We start from the raw sequence: 18,543 nt of genomic DNA, 5'->3' as shown, positions 1-18,543 counted from the left end.
AAAAGCGCAGCTGAACTCAAACTCCTGTAAGGTTCCAATCATAAGTTTTCCTTTGCGACTTTTGGTATCAAAAGGGACATTTTCCATGCAGGTTCAAAAGGTCCATCCCTTCAGCGCTGGCAAAATATCCTCGCAGACCCTCCGAGCGCTGTTTTCTTGCTTCGCCCCTCGGTATCTTCATTTAACTCCGAATAAACTCCCGCGACCGGAGGAAAACGCGCGGCAAGCGCCGGAGTTGCGCTGTCCCGCGGCAGGAAGCCCAGCGCCTCTCTTGCAGCGAGTGCCGAAGAGAAAAAAAGGTCTGGGTTGAGCTTTCTGTCCGAGCCCAGCGCCTCTCTTGCAGCGGGTGCCGAAGAGAAAAAAAGGTCTGGGTTGAGCTTTCTGTCCGAGCCCAGCGCCTCTCTTGCAGCGGGTGCCGAAGAGAAAAAAAGGTCTGGGTTGAGCTTTCTGTCCGAGCCCAGCGCCTCTCTTGCAGCGTGTGCCAGAGAGAAAAGGTCTGGGTTGAGCTTTCTGTTCGAGCCCAGCGCTTCTCTTGCAGCGAGTGCCAAAGAGAAAAGGTCTGGGTTGAGCTTTCTGTCCGAGCCCAGCGCCTCTCTTGCAGCGAGTGCCAAAGAGAAAAGGTCTGGGTTGAACCTTCTGTCCGAGCCCAGCGCTTCTCTTGCAGCGTGTGCCAAAGAGAAAAGGTCTGGGTTGAGCTTTCTGTCCGCGGGCTGCGCTCCAGCTCCGCTCGCTCCGAGGGAGAGACCCCGGGGAAACTCCCTGTCCGCCCCCAGGCGGGGCAAAATGGGCTGAAACGGGCTGAAACGGTCCGAAACGGGCCGAAAAGATCTGGTTTGCAACTTTCTGTCCGTGATCTGTGCTCTCCGCGGCTCCGCTCGCTCCGAGGCGCTGCAGGGACAGGCGCTGCCTGTGACCCCGGGGGAAAACTCCCTGGTGGCTCCCAGGTGGGCTCAAATGAGCCGAAATGGGCTGAAATGGTCCGAAACGAGCCGAAAAGATCTCGTTTGTAACTTTCTGTCCGCGCTCTCTGCTCCCCGCCGCTCCGCTCGCCCCTGAGCTCTGGAGGCGCTGCCTGTGACCGCGGGGAAAAACTCCCTGATGGCTCCAGGTGGGCTCAAATGGGCTGAAATGGGGCGAAATTATCCGAAATGAGCCGAAAGGAGCGGCGCAGTCCCGCTCACGCCGCTCCCCCAGCCCGCAGCCGGCGGTGATGTCAGCGCGGCCCTCCGGCCCCGTCCCGCCCTGCTCCTTCCCATTCCTGTCCGTTTCTCTCCATTCCTGTCCGTTTCTGTCCATTCCTGTCCGTTCCTGTCCGTTTCTCTCCATTCCTGTCCCGGTCCCGCCGCTGGGAGCGGCCCCAGCCCCGGCACGGAGGGAGCTCCCCAAAATCCGCACCTGGGAGCGATCGCGGCCACACCCAGGCAGCACCTGCAACACCCCCGAAAACCGACACCTGCTGATTAAAAACACCTGACACCTGCTGATTGAAAACACCTGACACCTGCTGATTAAAAACACCTGACACCTGCTGATTAAAAACACCTGACACCTGCTTATTAAAAACACCTGACACCTGCTTATTAAAAACACCTGACACCTGCTTATTAAAAACAACACCTGACACCTGTTTATTAAAAACAACACACTCATGTTGCACTCTGTCCGAAGAAAGCTTTAAATCACTGATTGCAATCGCACGGTGCTCCCAGGGATTGGTTTTACTTTTTCTGTACCAAGCAGGGGAAACTGAGGCACTCCTCATCGCACCGGTGTCCTCACATCACAGCTGCACAAAGTTAGGAAAAATCTTCTGCTGTTGCTACTTTGCTTCGTGTTTTAATAAAAATAATTACATGTAAGTATTTTATGAGAGTCTCCCAATTACACTCCATGTCACAATTAACCGGCATTTTACATGTAAAGGAAAAATAGCAGCTAGAACTAGCTGATATTCTTAATTTTATCTGCTCTTCTGTGATAAAGCCTTGTTTTCAGTTCTCTCAAAGTTCTTTACTTTCAGCCAAATTAACTGAAAAACTAATATTTTGAACAAAATTTTATAAGCTTTCCATCCCTGTTAACTCCTTCCCTGCATTTCCCTATCAACAGTCTGTACCTGTAGCTATTCTGTACCTGCACCTGTTCTATTTTCCTGTATGGAGGTGTTCTGTACCTGTTCTATTCTCCTTTCTGGAGGTGTTCTGTACCTGTTCTATTCTCCTGTATGGAGATGTTCTGTACCTGTTCTGTTTTCCTGTATGGAGATGTTCTGTACCTGTTCTGTTTTCCTGTATGGAGGTGTTCTGTACCTGTTCTGTTCTCCTGTATGGAGATGTTCTGTACCTGTTCTGTTTTCCTGTATGGAGATGTTCTGTACCTGTTCTGTTTTCCTGTATGGAGATGTTCTGTACCTGTTCTGTTCTCCTGTATGGAGATGTTCTGTACCTGTTCTGTTTTCCTGTATGGAGATGTTCTGTACCTGTTCTGTTCTCCTGTATGGAGATGTTCTGTACCTGTTCTGTTCTCCTGTATGGAGATGTTCTGTACCTGTTCTGTTTTCCTGTATGGAGATGTTCTGTACCTGTTCTGTTCTCCTGTATGGAGATGTTCTGTACCTGTTCTGTTCTCCTGTATGGAGATGTTCTGTACCTGTTCTGTTCTCCTGTATGGAGGTGTTCTGTACCTGTTCTATTCTCCTGTATGGAGGTGTTCTGTACCTGTTCTGTTTTCCTGTATGGAGATGTTCTCTACCTGCAGCTGTTCTCCATCCACACCGTTTCTGTTCCCCTTCCTGCACATCCCACAGCCCCTCACACTGCATGGATGCTCCGAGGTTACCCAGGTTCAGTGCTGCAAAATTTCAGTGTTGAAATAAAACGTGAGTTTTGTGTGCAATCCTGATTTAGGGCCCCTAAAAGAAGAATTTTGAAAATTCTGAATTTCAGTTCCTACAAAAATGAGTGTATTTGCCTCTTTCTCTCCAGCTTTTTGAGACTTCCTCCCTCATTAATGTGAGCCAAATCTCCTGGATGTCCTGCAGGAAGAGGAGGAATTCTGTGCAAACCCTATAGTGACAATTAGAGCCATTCTTAGAAATAACAGAGATCTGCAGCTAAAAATCCCAAGAAGAAGCTAAAATGTAAAAAGAGAAAGGCAGGAATTTGAAATATTTGCCAAGAGGGGCCTGTCAGGGGACGGAACACACTTACCAAAACAAGTGTGAGGATCCAAGCAAACAAGCTCCCTGCCAGGAATTTCTGCAGAAACAGCAAACTGCTGCAGACACCGGGGACTGTCTGCAGAACAAACTCTGAATTTATCCCTGGGATGCTCTGAAACACGATCTGGGAAAGCCACAGGACAGACTGGGGCTGCATCGCGGGGCAAACTGGAGTCACTGTTAACCGTGTCAATATGTTGTATTTGCAGTTTAGTTTAATACATTTAATAATTTGGGGGCTGGGCACCAGGGAGGCTCCGGGGAGCCCAGCAGGGAACAGAGATCATTTACAGTCCTGGTGGGGCCCTGCAGGTCCTTGCAGGTCCCTGGAAGCCCTTGCAGGTCCTTGCGGGTCCCTGTGGGTCCCTGGAAGCCCTGGCAGGTCCTTGCAGGTCCCTGGAAGCCCTTGCAGGTCCTTGCAGGCTCCTGGAAGCCCTTGCAGGTCCTTGCGGGTCCCTGTGGGTCCCTGGAAGCCCTTGCAGGTCCTTGCAGGCTCCTGGAAGCCCTTGCAGGTCCTTGCGGGTCCCTGTGGGTCCCTGGAAGCCCTTGCAGGTCCCTGCGGGTCAGGCTGGAGCCAGGAGCGGCCGGGAGGCAGCAAAGGCTGCAGCTGACCCTGACCCCAGCCCAGGTGAGGAGCCTCTGTGGCTGAACCGCACCTGGTGCTGACACCTGAGCAAAGCACGGGAGCGGCCGCTGAGGATCCCCGACCCTGCAGAACGCAAACCCTTTGTGATTTCGCTGCTCTTGCCCTGGAATCACCCATTTATTCACCGTGTGAGAGCACGACCGGGACTGAACCGTCCCGGCAAACACCTGGGGAAGGGGTGGTTTAGGAACGGATGGGCTCTGTAAAGCTCTCACATCGCAGTCTCCGCTAACGCGGGTAAATACTGTGGGTTACAGCGGCTCTGGGCAGGCCGTCTGTCCGTCTGTCTGTCCGTCCGTGTGTCGGTACCAGGCTCTGTCAGACTACAGCTGATGGACAGATCAGCGCACATCCCCGCGCGTTTACCGCCGCTGCTCCCCCCAGCCCGGCGCCTCGCTCCTGGACGGGATTTATTTCATTCACTCACACCGATCACCCGCACTGTGCAACCCGTCCGTCTGTCCGTCTGTCTGTCGGTACCAGGCTCTGTCAGACTACAGCTGATGGACAGATCAGTGCACATCCCCGCGCGTTTACCGCCGCTGCTCCCCCCAGCCCGGCGCCTCGCTCCTGGACGGGATTTATTTCATTCACTCACACCGATCACCCGCACTGTGCAACCCGTCCGTCTGTGCTCGGCTCCCGCAGCCGCTCAGGTGCGCGCAGGTGCGATCTGGGGGGATTTGCACGTTAAACGGCCACTCGCCAGCCGCATCCCCTCCCCGGAGACCGAGGGATGTTCCCTCTGCTTTCCCTGGAGTGTCCCCATCGATCCCCGCTAATGGGTGCCGCTAATTGCACTAATTGGCCGAACGCGGAGATTGGCTCGGGATGCAGCAGCCCCCTGGCTCCGGGGAGCAGGAAAACGCAAACCTCCCTCAAAGCCGGGGGATTTTTGCTTTAAAAAAAGGTGGGAAAATCGATTATTTCAGATATTTTCACCTTATCAATCTGCACCGATGTAGGGGATGGGGGTGAGCCAGAAAAGGCTGAGTTGTGCTTTTCCTTAAGGTTTGCAGCGCACGAGTTCTGCTTTCCTTGTGAACCTGCAAAGAGCCCTGAAAGTGCTGAAAAAGCCCTGAGGGGCAGCAGGAACTGAGGGTTTACAGCTCTCACCTGCGCAACGCGCTCCGAAACACCAGCTAAATACCCTGTGAATACCCAAAACACCAGCTAAATACCCTCCGAATACCCAAAACACCTAAATACCCTCTGAATACCCAAAACACCTAAATACCCTGTGAATACCCAAAACACCAGCTAAATACCCTCCGAATACCCAAAACACCTAAATACCCTCTGAATACCCAAAACACCAGCTAAATACCCTCTAAATATCCACAGCGCCTTCCAAAACACCCTAATCATCCTCTAAATACCCAAAATACCTAAACACCCTGTGAATATCCACAGCACCCTCCAAAATATCTGAAATACCCTCTGAATACCCAAAACAGCCTCCTAAATACCCTAAATACCCTCTGAATATCCTCTGAATACCCACAGCACCTCCAAACCCCCCTGAACTCCCTCCAAAACCCCCTAACAGAGGGCACCAAAGGGTGGCCACTGCGCAGCTCCACTGCCCAGGACAGACCAAGCCATTAACGATGCTTTGATCAAATCATTAGCGATGCTTTGATCAAGTCATTATCGATGTTTGGGTCAAACCGCAATTAACAATATTTCTGTCAAACTGTAATTGCCAACCTGACCTTTCGGCGGAATTCCCCAGCCCGTCCCAGCTCAGATGGGAAAAGGAAAACAAACACAAGCCCTGCAGTCAACTCAGCGAGGCCAACGCGAGCAGGGAAAAATGTTTTTCTAATTAAGAATACGAGGAGTTGCTGGTGGATGCCAGAAAACAAAATACAGCGTTTTGGCAATGCAATTTGGGCCTAATCAAATGAAAATGCTTTTGTTGCGCAACATATGTAATGTTAAGCTGATTTTATGTTTATATATATAGATAGATATTCCATATGAAAACATTAAGACACCGATGATTCAAAGACCAATTTAGCAGGTAGAGAAAACCATACAATAAATTACACATTCAAAGGTTCCCTAAATGAGGTTGCAGCGCCTAACAGGGTTATTGGATTGGCCCTTTTATTGTCTATTTTCTGTTCATTGGACAGCCTTTGCATCTTGATAGTGCCTTGAGTATCTGACTCCATGCGCTGAAGGAAACATCAGATTTTTGCTAAGCAGTCTAGGATTTTGTGCCAATCTCAAAGATTTAATTTAATGAAATCTTTGATTATCTGAGTCTTAATACCAAGCTCACGTAAAATTGGATAATTGTGTAAATACAATGTTTTACAAATCCTTTTTTTATGTGATTAAGCCAAATCCTTTTTGCCAGAAGCCTCTGTGTGTAACTGGGAACGTTCTGGGACCACTCAGGTACTCAGATCCTCCTAATTACACAAATAGTGTTTATAATATTAGATGATAATGATGAATAATCCCTAGAGGGTGACGAATGCCGCCTCTGGGATTTGTGCCAGCTTTTCTCCGGCAGTGTCACAGCTCGGCCTCCTCTCTTTGGGGCACCGCAGCTCCCTGAGCTTCCCGGGCCTGCAGAGCTCAGCCGAGAAGGCAGCAGCAGCCCTGGGACGGCTCCGAATGTTCTTCGTGTCCCTTCACGTGCAGAACCGGGGCTGTGCGTGTGCAGAGCTGGACAAAGGTCCAGCCCACGTGTCCCGATGGTGTCAGAGAAATTCGGGGAATCCAGCATTCACACGGCGTCCATCATCGTGGGAGATGCAATCCTCGAGGCAATAATCACTCTAGAGTGGTCCCGGGACCTAATCCGGTGATTATCGCCCCGGAAACTTCTATTCTTGCGTTAAAAACCCCGATGTTTAAATGTAGTCCGGGAGCTACATGTATGTGAATAAGGCACTGCTCCCAGCCAGGGCGGCCAAAAGGCATCGTTTGGATTTTACGATGTTTTATACGTGAATAGCATGGATTATCGCTACCGTGTACTACCAAGGCACGGAAACAATTCCAGAACAAGCCCCGTCCCTTCAGGTGCCCGTCCCGGCTCCTGGGCCGGCACCCACAGCACAGCCAGCGCAGATTCCCCTCCGTGCCCATCCCCGAGCCCTGGGGCTCCTCTGGGTTTGATCCCCGCCTGCTCCAGAACCTGAATAATCATCACTTCTGCCCGTGGAACGGCCCTCCCAAACATCCTAAAATCACAGGGCACGCCCCGGAATCCTGGAACTGCCTAAAAACATCCTTCCAAAACAATAAATGCAAGAAAAGAAAAGAAAATCCCATTTGTACCTGCCATTGTTCTTCACACACACTGCAGGAAAGTAAACTGGAATAAAATCAACCATTCAAAATGTGATTTGGACTATGAAAATGGATAGGATATGGCGATCAAAGAAATCCCCCTTTCTTTTTCTGGAGGATTTGTCAATCCCCCAGTGATTTTCATAGGCTCCTTAGAGAAATGTCATTTTCAGATGTCATTGCAGCTAGAGAGGATTGATGCGACCTGATTCATATGCCTTTTAATTAGTTAGAAATTCAGATTTTTCAAGAGATTCAGTGTTTCCCTTCTGGACTCTAAGGCGTTTTAGCATATGCAAAGTCAGCTGGGGTGAAGAGCAGGCGATGGAAACACCAAGGAATGCCCAGCACACCAATCTGCAGAGTTAAATAGGGAGAAACAGCTCTGTGGGCAGGCCAGCACCTGTGGAAATGGCATTACAAACTCAGCACGTCAGATTTGCCACAGCCAGGGATATTTGCCATGTGTTTAGGAGCAGGATTTTTTGCTCAGAGAGAATAAAACCATTAATCCTCTGGTAGTAGTGAACCACTGGAGCCCCCATCCACTCCACAGGTGGAAATTAAAATACAGATCAGCCTGGAAAGTGCTTTAGTGATGAACTAAATCAGACAGCATTGTTTTCTCATCAAAAATATCTGCTACGTTCTGCTGGATGTGCTGCTGGATGGATGGATGAGTTTTTCCCCAGGTGAAGCTATACTTTATTTCAGTGTCAGTTATCAATATGCTGGCTGTCTGCCTCTAACAAGCTCTGATTTTAACAGTTCTTCACATAAATGTGATGAATTGTGGGAAGGATGATGGTGCTGCTGTGCTGTGAGCATTAGGATGAAGGAATCCACCTGCAGAGCTCGGTCAGGGTGCGTTTCACGCTTCTGGCGGATTTCACCTGTAAAAAAATATAAAAATCAACGTAGAAATGCAAAAACTCAACGTGGAAATGTAAAAAAAAAAAAAAAAAAAAAAAAAAAAAACCAACAAAGTAAAAATACAAAAATCAATGTAAAAATGAACGTTAATATCAATTTCCGACGGGACCGAGAGCCGCTGGGCGGGCGGCGGCCGCCACCGCGTGGCCGAAATGGGAACTGCAGCGGGGGCCGGGGCAGCCCTCGGAACGGCCCGGAACGGCCTCAAAGCAGCCCGGAACGGCCCGGAACGGCCCAAAATCGGCCCGGAACCGGCCAAAACCAGCCCGGAACGGCCCAAAACCGGCCCGGAACGGCCCCAAACCATCCCGGAACGGCCCCCGTGTGCTCTGAGAATCCCCCCCTGCTGCACGGGAAAAGGGCATTAATAATTAATGAATTAATCGATAGATTAATTCTGCAGTGCCCGCCGGTGTCCGGCACACGGCTGTTCCCAGCTCCATCGGAGCCGTTCATTGTTCCCTCCGAGAGCCGAGAGCTGCTCTGAGCCTGGCCAAGCCTGCAGGGACCGTCCCAGGCAGCTCCTCCACTCATAAACCGGGCACGATTCTCTCCTGCTGTGGTCTGAAATAAGCGTTAGACCTAGACCCCAACTTAGGTATTCCAATTAAACAAAACGTAAAATAAAAGTACCAGATCCAGAATCAAAAGACAATGAATAATACCACAATGTGCAGATTCCTTGATAATTATTACCCACATTTGAATTTATAAATGCAACAAAGCTCCCTGGCTTGAGCTCATTCCCTAAAACCTGCCCAGAGAACCCAGGAATCTTTCCTTTTTTTAATGTTGTTATCCATTGAAAAAGTCTGACAGGAAAACTAACCTTTGTATGCTCAGTCTAAACAAAACACACAGTGCTCCCCTCCAGTGCTATTTTTGAAAGGCACCGAGATGGAAAAAAAAGCCATGAGCAAGATACCTCTGGTTTTGTGCAGTGGCAAGTTCATACAGCAGGAGCAACAGGAATTATTATCACTGCTGGGAAATCAGACTGGGGCAGACTGTCCACTGAAAAAAGTTCAGCACAAAAAGCATTTATTATTTAATTAATCTGCTGTCTTTGGCTCAGCACCTTGTACAGTGACTTGAAAGGCTGCATTGGGAAAGGTAAAATCAGTGACTTTGTCACTTCAGCAATCACAGGAGGAGGGACACTGGGTAAAGTTTCCTTTTTTGATGTTACAGATCACCACAACCTTGAGGAGCTTCCTGTTTATGACTATTTTACAGTTGGTTTTCAGTCCTTGCTAATAACAAAGTGTCAACGCAGAAATAGGCAACTCCGAGCAACCCATAATTGTCTCCTAGAAACCTGAACTATATTAATGGCACTCAGTTATGAATGTTTGTACTAAATATATTAAACCCATGAATTTAGAGAGAAGTTTGATCCACTAAAAGTTCTGGTAATGTTAATATAAATATGAGGGTACTTGAATTATTTAAAATCAAGTATTCACAAGGACTAAACAAATGCTGCAAGTGGGCTTTGCCCCGCTCCCCAAACACTGCAAATGGAAGATTGCCTCACAGCAGGATGAGCCCTCCTCTCTCTCAGAGCCTGGGAGCTGCACTGAGGATCAGAGCCAAGCTCCCAGGCAGGTTAGGGCAGCCTCCCAGCAGCTTCTTGTGCAGGAGCCACACCAAGGGCAGGTGAGCTGTGACATGACACCAGTGACACCGTCAAACCACACCAACTCCAGGGCTGCTGCTGCCTGCTCCTCTCTAAGGGTTCCACAGTGAGAGCTTGAAGGCACAAAGCCACCACAGCACACCTAGCAGAGCAGCGGCCAAGGCAGCAGGATTAGCCACGACCTGCACAGGAATTAGTGACACTACAGGCAAAAGCCCACAACAGGAGTTAGAGCAGGATTATGCAGCAAGAAGAGTCAATGCAACATTCAGCGGGAATTTGTTCCTTTACAAACACCAAGTGTGCAACATCCCTCATTTTTCATCCAGGAGCTTCAAGTCTTAAACACTTCTGAGTAACCAAAAAAACAAACCAAAAACCCCAACCCCCCAAGAATTCCCAAACTGAACTAGCTTAAAAATGACTCAAGAGCAATCTTGGAATATAATCATAGGCCAAATTTTGCTACTAGGCAGCAAAAGTTGAATATTGAAGTAATTAATGTACACAAACATGCAAGTTAAAAGGAATAAATGAAATGCTCCACTTTATTAAGAAACCAAAAATACAAAACTGAAGAGTTCAAGACTTCATGTACTCAAACACTACTGAAAAAAAATTCCTAAACTTAAGTTTTGCTTACTAGCAGTACTAATATTGACCAAGATTCATCTCTACAAGGTAGTGTTAAAAGTTGACATTTTCCACCATTTGTGCTGTAATAAGCCAGTTTCAAATTAAGAACTTGGTGCAGTTACAGTAAAGTCTAGATGTTTAAATCACTGTGGCTCCAGCTAATATAGCACTGGGTAGGCAAGAGCGTTTCAGGCCAAACCACGGCTGTTCTCTGGTTAGTGAGTCTGAAGACGCCTAGGATTGGTTTAACCAGCTATAGCTCTACTGCTGTTCCATGCAAAGACACAGCTGAAGTCAGCTCACAGGCCTGGGTGCCGTTTGCTTCTGGCTGCTGAAACACAGAGCTGCAGGTACCAGTGAGGAGCTGGGGCTGGGTGCAGCTGCAGCACGTGCAGGCAGAAGTGCAGGCTGTGCTCTGCACCCCTGCAGCACCAAGGCTCCCCTCACTGCTGGGGCTCTGCCTGGCAGTTCAGCTTGCCTCACACGCCTCAGCTCTGGCAGCCAACAAAAAAGGACAGGGTAACAGTTAGCTCAGAATTAGCAAGAGGAGCTTAATATGAGAAGCAGGAAGGAAAACAGAATGAGAAATGCAGTAGTAGACAATCAAGTATTACCCTCAAATGAAGAACAGAAGACACTTTGAACAGTTTTCCTAACAATGCATGAAAGTTCACTTGCTTGGAGATACTTGAAATACAACTTTATTACCTAAACAAAAGAATGGGAATGACAGAAACAAGATTTTCCACTTAACACTCTGATGTGACTGCAGCAGTCTTGTATTTGAAACTCAAAAGGGGAAGTAATTGCAGTCCAAAAAACAGCTAAATATGCAGGTCCAAAATATGAAGGTTTTTTGTTTTGGTTTTTTTTTTCATTTTGTTTTGTTTGTTTTTTTTAAACTGCCACATTCACTCTCCGAAGCCCATTCATCTCTTTCAGCATCCCAAAGATTAAGCACATGTTCTGTTCAGCTAGATAATAAAGTGGCAAACACGCTGCATCACCAACATCACAGGACAGTTGCCTATAAAACTAGACTTCTGACGCTGGGCTCCAGCTTCATCCCTCACAGGTCATCATCTTCATCTGGCAGTGCAGTGGTCTGAGCAATCTGCAACAAAGGAAGGCACACTTCAGAACTGCTCTGCTGTCTGTGCCCTGAGTGAGACAGCAGCTCCCCCACCACTGACCTGTAAGTCCTGCTCATACTGTGCTGCCAGTGCTGGGTCCATAACAACTTCAGGAGGTGCAAGCGCAGGCATGGCAACAAACTCCAAGTTGGGATCTCCAATTAGCTTCCTAGCAAGCCACAGGAAAGGCTTCTCAAAGTTGTAGTTACTCTTAGCTGAAATGTCATAATACTGAAAAAACAACACATTAGACATTATTTTAAAAACCCTCTTAATATTTAGAGCATTAAGATAATAAGCTCTTTTAGCTTCCTTTTTTTTTTTGACTGCATGGCTTTTGTTTCCATACTCATAAGCAGTTACAATTTAAGTGTCCAGAAACAAGCAGTTTCTGGCAGAAACTATGAACTGAAAGGTTATCAAATCTCATCCAGGACAAAACCTTCAGGAGGCAATACTCCTGTAACACGATCTACTGTAGTCCCAGTCCTGCCATGGGGTGAGATTCTGAGCAGCTACAGCCAAATGCACACAAGTTGTTCAAGAACTTAGCACAGCTTCGGCTCCAGGGCAGTGATGAGCATCCTTATCATCACCTCCCCCTGCCCTGAATTTTGGTTTGAAGAGCCAACAGATGTGAGGCTGGCAGAGCACCCAATTCACCTTCCACAGCCCAGCTGCACTCCGAAGACAAAACCAACTGGATTCCTCCAGACTTACCTGGAGATTCTTCTTCCTATGGAACACAATGGATTTTGCCTTGACTTTTCTGTCCTTAATATCCACTTTGTTGCCACACAACACTATAGGGATATTTTCACATACTCGTACCAGATCTCTATGCCAATTAGGTACATTCTTGTAAGTAACTCTTGATGTTACATCAAACATGATGATGGCACACTGAGCTGCAAGAGAAGCAAAGTCAAGTTACACCTGGTGTAACCACTTGCTTTCAACACAGGATGGAGAAGAGGAACCCAGAGACATCCCACGTTAGGGTTAAGCACCTGCATTAACATTTCCCTCTCAGCATCACAGTTGTGACAGCTGCTGCTCTGTTCACCAGGTCAGTGCAGGAGTGCACAGAACCCAGCCATGCTGTGTCACCTCACAGCTGTGCTGCCTTTACTAGCTCAGCCGTATCACTGAGGAACATGGCATTGCATGTATGGGAATATACAAGACTATGGAAGCCAACTTGGCTTTACCCAAATACCTGGCAGAATCAGTTAACACCTATTCAACTCATCTCAGACATGCTAATAAGGCTTAAAGGTCGGCTGAGGGCCAGTGGTCCACATCTCAGGATGCTCTTGTCCAGAGCAGTTTCTTGAGGAACTCAAGAATATTATACAAAAAGAAGATATAATAAAGATATGCAGGTGAGTGTAGCAGGACAGGACAGATCTTTGCCAAGCAGAAATAAGGAACACTGCCCTTTTTCAGAAACACAGACTGTGGCATGAAGGTGTCCAGCTTCCTTGAAAACTTTGAGTTTGTGTTCCAAGGCCTTGCCTGAGCACAGCAACAGAGACAGAAACCTGCGCCCAGTGAAAAGGTTCCCCCTTAACCAGCGAAGGCTGCCAGTGGTACCTGGTCATTCCACCAATACCAGCACCCACAGAAACCCCTGAAACACAACCCTACCATGCTCCCACATGTCGTCTGGCAAAGGACACTATCCTCTCTACAAAGCGTCTGAGGAGTTCTACACCAGCTCATCACTGCAGCCACACTGACAGCTTCCAGCAGGGCCAGCACGGGCAGAAGGAAGCACTGAGCCCTGAGAGGCACAGAGCTGTCCCCCCACAGCTCTTACCTTGGATATAGTAGCCATCACGCAGGCCACCAAACTTCTCCTGGCCAGCTGTGTCCCATACATTAAATTTAATAGGGCCTCTGTTGGTATGGAACACCAGAGGGTGAACTTCAACACCCAGCGTTGCTAGGGAGAGAACAAAAAGCATTTAGCAAGTCATGGATTGAACTTCCATTTGTGAGATACTGGAGCTCAATATTTCTTCAGACATACCTACATACTTCTTTTCAAATTCACCAGTCAAGTGACGCTTTACAAATGTTGTTTTACCAGTGCCACCATCACCAACCAGAACAAGCTGAGGAGAGATAAAGGACAAAAGTCAGAATAATGCATTTTGAGACATGCGTCAGTCATTCTAGCACAGATACTACTCACTGCTACAAAGAGCTTAGTTCCTAGAAGGAGCTGTAAACAAAGACAGAACTCTCCATGAAGCATCTCCCTGTGGGAACCAATCTGTTAAGCCCATCCATCATGATGTAACTCTGGTCAGTCCTATCCAGTCCTTGTAGGTAAGAATTGCACTGAATTGTGAATATGGTTCTACTAAACTACTACAACAGACTGAATGGAATGCTTAGGGCTTTCAGCCTGAACGTGACCAGATTTAGAGAGGAAATTATCCAAATATCTGCTGGAGAAACCCATTATCTTGCAATCAAAAACCCACCAACTAGAATATACTAGCCAAGAATTGCAGGAAACACAAGAAACAACCTTAAAGAAGCAGTCTTCAGGACTTTCTGGCTGTTAAGATAGCAAAAAAAAAAAAAAAAACACCAACCCACCAGCCACTCAATACACCAGGAAATTCTCTTCTGAAACACTTGAAAAATGAGCACATAACAGAAAAAATGCTATTCTAATTCATTCCGAGCAAGTCTAATTCTAATTCACTTTTACAGTGCACTTGAATTCTTAAATTTAAAAATCATTCTGTAGGCAAATATTTATTAAAATGTATTAGACAAAACGGCAAATAGAATATATTGGCACAGTTAACAGACTCTTTTTGTGTGTGCTGTATCCAACACTACAGTAAATCGCCCCATTAAGGGAAGACCAGCACCTCGAAACCAAACCCACCATCCACGTCGACACTCGAGAGTCCTTTATGCTACTTTTCTAGCGAAGGGGAAAAAAATCCCCAAAGCCACGCCGCGAGCCGCACGCTTACCTTAAACTGCACTTGCGGCTCTCCTTGGGCGGCCATGCTGGCTCTGCGGGGGAAATGGCAGCGTGAGAGCGAGCGCGGGGAGCGGCCCCGCCGGAAGGGGCCGTTTCCAGCTCCGGGCGCGCTCCGGCCGGCCCGGCCCGGGCGGCGCCTCCCGCCCGCGTGTGGCGGCACCGCGCGCGGCAATGGCGGCGCCGCCTCCGCCCGCCCCGCGCCCGCCGGGCCCGCCGCGCCAGGGCCGGGCCAAGGCCTCGGCAGGGCGGCTGAGCCGCGGCCGGCCCCGGCCCCTCTCCGGATCCGCGGAGAGTCCTCCCGGCCCGCCCAGACCCAGCATCCCGCCGCTCAATGGAGCTGCTGCCCCATCGGGAGAGGCCGCGGCCCGTCCCGCGGAGCTCCGAGCGGGGCCCGCCCGCCGGGCCTCCCCGCGCACCGGGCCGGGCGCGCTCCCCGCCATGAGCCACCATGACTGAGCAGCGCCGCCTCCTCCCGCCCGGGCCGCGGGGCCCCGCTCGCCGCCCCGCGCATGGCGCCCGCACTTCCATCGCGGACGGAGCCGCGCACGGCCCCGGCCCTCCCAGCGCCCCGCTCCCGGGGCCGAAAAGCCGCCACGCGCCTCGGCTCCCGCAGCCGCAACGCTCCCTCAGGCGCAGCCTCCCGCCGCCCAGCCCAGCCCATCCCAGCCGCGAGCTAACGGCCACCGCCGCCCCCGCCGGTGGCGCTTTGCAGAGCGGCCACGCGTGTCCCGATGGCGGCGGGGCGCGGGGGGCCGAGCCCGGGCCGGTGCCGGGCCCGTACCTCTGCTGAGGATCTCCCGCTCCTCGCTCCGTGCCGGGCGCAGGGAAAATGGCGGAAGCGCCGTTCAAATACCCGGACGGCGACGCCGCGCGGCCGCGGGCGGGGGCGGGGCCGCGCGTCACGTGGTGCGCGGCGCGCGGGAGGCGGCGGGAGGCGGGGCCGGGCCGCGGCCATGAGGGAGCGCGCCGGGCATGGCCCCGAGTGGGACGCCGAGCGGAGCACGGCACCGGGCACGGCACCGAGCGGGACACTGAGCGGGTCATGGCACCGAGCGAGGCACCGAGCAGAATAGTCAGCTTGTATAATTAAGCGTTCAGTTCAGAGGATGCACAAAACATCTGCTCCCCATTCAGCAAAGGCAGCAAAACACTTCATTGGTGTTAGATCACTGCCTAAAAGATTAGAGTCCGTGAGATCCGTAGGCAGCAGAATAATGACTTTTAAAAGGAATTTACATTTCCTGTATCAAAACTCAGGTCAATTGTGAGCAGACTTAGCGAGTGTGGCACAGATAAACACACAAAAGGTAGCAGGTACAGAGCGTTTGGAGATGTGAGAAGGAGCACTGCCTTCCACAGCCCGTGCACGCTCTGCCCTACAAACCCTCGGGCTTTTCACACAAGCCTGAACCTAAAAAATAACTAGACCACACTTTTTACAACTCCTTCTCTCATAACAATCTCCCACAGCTGAGTTATGGTTCTTCGTGGGCACCGGGCAGGGCCCTGTGAGGCCAGCCAGCCTGAATGTCTGCCCAGCACGGCCTCCCAAACAGCCCCTCATCCTGGCAGGCACCTCAGGGATGGTGGCTCCGTCACCCCCAGGGCATCCTCCTCCAGTACCGGAACAACCCAACAGCATTCCCAAATGCCCAAAGTGTATGTGGCCTCGAGGCCCTGTCCTGTGGGGGGCTCGCTGCAGGCAGGCACGAGGCACTGGCCTCAGCTGACGGTGCCCTGGTGCTAGCTGAGGGGAGCAGGAGGTGCCCCCTGAGCTCCCTCACGGCTCCGCAAGGACGCTCTCCACACCTCTGGTGGCCTTGTTGGGCACATCCAGCACCCCACGGCCCTCGCAGACCAAGGGGCCAGCACTGCCCGCAGCACTCAGGGCTCCTCTCCTGGCTGGCCAGCGGTCACTGGGCAGGCCGGGCAGTCGGCCCTGGTGGCAGGAGCAGCTCCTGGGCACTGTGGCCGCTGTGGTCACTGCCGAGCTGTCCTGCTGTGGGTGACACAGCCGCTGCATCGATAGAATCCTGGGACATGCTGTCAGCTGGTGATGCTCTCTCCACAGACAAAGGGAGATGCTTTTTTTGCATGCAGTAACTTAGATAAATTGTTCAACAGCCTCCAGTGTGGCAGTGAGCCTCTTTAATAAAGAGGCTTTTACAGCAGGAGGGTTTAACGGAGCAGCTCTCAGGTACAACGGGCTGTGGTCTAAGGGGCTTTCCTTCACTGTGCCTCACGACCATGATTTTCCATTCCTCATCCAAACTGACCTGCATTCACTAGAGTGCAGTAATAAAAGCAAAAGTTGTTCTGGAAGCCTTGCATTTAGAATAGTTCTCCAAGATCTCAAAACTCTGTCCAAACATCAGTGAAAAAAACTTGTTTGAAAACTGACTTTCAAGGAACATACGAGTTTTGCGTGTGTCTATAAATACCAAGCTCATGGGTTCGCTCTGATTTTTAAGGCCTCTGGTATTTTTTTTTATCCAGTATACTTAAATTACTTTTATTATCTTTGCTGCCATCCCCATAATCTAGAATAATTAAATTGCATGTTTTTACATATATCTGAATGAATGGAATTGACAAGTAAAGTATTTCATGGCAGCTGATACATACAAATGCAGTTTATTTCTTGTAAATTTCCTCTGACATAGACACAAAATACACACAAGGCTTTACAAGAGCGGCTGGCGTGTGCTGTGATTTTTGGTTATTAGATAGTGTAATGTCAATTCAAATATTGCATGAGATTTGCTTGGAAAAATCACTGGCACGTTGAATTTGCCTTCCCTTTTTGAGAGAACTTGGGTTTATGTGGTTTCTAGCACTTTTGTTGAGCGCCTCTAGGTGTCAGGATTATTTTTTCAGAATATGCAACTCATCTTTTATATTTCTCAGCACAATGCTGTCCTGGTAAAACCCTTGTGAATTCCACCTCTCCTTTTGACAAATACGAATGTGTTTATAAATAGGAGGCCATAAAGCCACATAAGTGGAGTTTGGCAGTTTTAAAGGATATAAACATGGGGAGAAAAACAATCTGTAACTGTGTATGTAACACTGTGTATGTGCTTTAGTTATTTCTTAATATTGTAACAAATTTATTAGTGAACTACTTTTTCCCTGCAAGCTATCTAGTACTTTAATTTGGAATAATTAAAAATTCCATTATCATAGCATTTGAACTTTTGGCAAACACTTATTTCACTGTTAAAAAGATAAATTACCATGTGGAATCTAGTTTTTAGCAGCTGTTTTATCGGCATGTATAATTAAGCGTTCAGTTCAGAGGATGCACAAAACACCTGCTCCAGATAACCCATTCAGCAAAGGCAGCAGAACACTTCATTGGTGTTAGATCACTGCCTAGATTAGTCTGTGAGATCCGAAGGTAATCGGCAGAATAATTACGGACTGCCCGCCGTGCCCGCTCCATCGTGCCCGTTCTGTGGGGCTGGACTGCCCGCCGTGACCGGTCCATTATGCCCGCTCCATCGTGCCCGCTGCCGGCTCCCCGTGCCCATTTAGCTGGGCCCGCTCCCTGTGCTCATGTAGCCGTGCCCGCTGTCGGTGCCCGCTCCCCGCCCGCCGTGCCCATGTAGCCGTGCCCATGTAGCCGTGCCCGCTGCCGTGCCCGCTGCCCGCCCGCCGCGCCGATGTAGCCGTGCCCGCTCCTTGTGCCCACGTAGCCGTTCCTCGCTCTCGGTGCCCGCTGCCCGCCCGCCGTGCCCATGTAGCCGTGCCCGCTCCTTGTGCCCACGTAGCCGTTCCTCGCTCTCGGTGCCCGCTGCCCGCCCGCCGTGCCCATGTAGCCGTGCCCGCTCCTTGTGCCCACGTAGCCGTTCCTCGCTCTCGGTGCCCGCTGCCCGCCCGCCGTGCCCATGTAGCCGTGCCCGCTCCTTGTGCCCACGTAGCCGTTCCTCGCTCTCGGTGCCCGCTGCCCGCCCGCCGTGCCCATGTAGCCGTGCCCGCTCCTTGTGCCCACGTAGCCGTTCCTCGCTC

At 50.1% G+C, this 18,543-nt stretch overlaps 1 protein-coding gene across 1 annotated transcript; it reads right to left on the bottom strand.

Moving 5' to 3' along the window:
• Positions 1-10,270: 10,270 nt before the first annotated feature.
• On the bottom strand, positions 10,271-15,414 carry RAN (RAN, member RAS oncogene family). Its single transcript, XM_058816590.1, has 7 exons — positions 15,314-15,414; positions 14,522-14,564; positions 13,555-13,639; positions 13,342-13,467; positions 12,240-12,427; positions 11,580-11,750; positions 10,271-11,500 (listed from the first exon to the last, which is right to left on the bottom strand). Exons 2-7 carry the CDS (start codon positions 14,555-14,557, stop codon positions 11,456-11,458), a joined length of 651 nt encoding a protein of 216 aa, XP_058672573.1. The 5' UTR covers positions 14,558-14,564; positions 15,314-15,414; the 3' UTR covers positions 10,271-11,455.
• Positions 15,415-18,543: the final 3,129 nt, after the last annotated feature.

This window comes from Ammospiza caudacuta, chromosome 18, assembly GCF_027887145.1.
Source record: "Ammospiza caudacuta isolate bAmmCau1 chromosome 18, bAmmCau1.pri, whole genome shotgun sequence".
Classification (NCBI taxonomy): domain Eukaryota; kingdom Metazoa; phylum Chordata; class Aves; order Passeriformes; family Passerellidae; genus Ammospiza; species Ammospiza caudacuta.
This window is presented reverse-complemented; position numbering and strand designations above follow the sequence as displayed.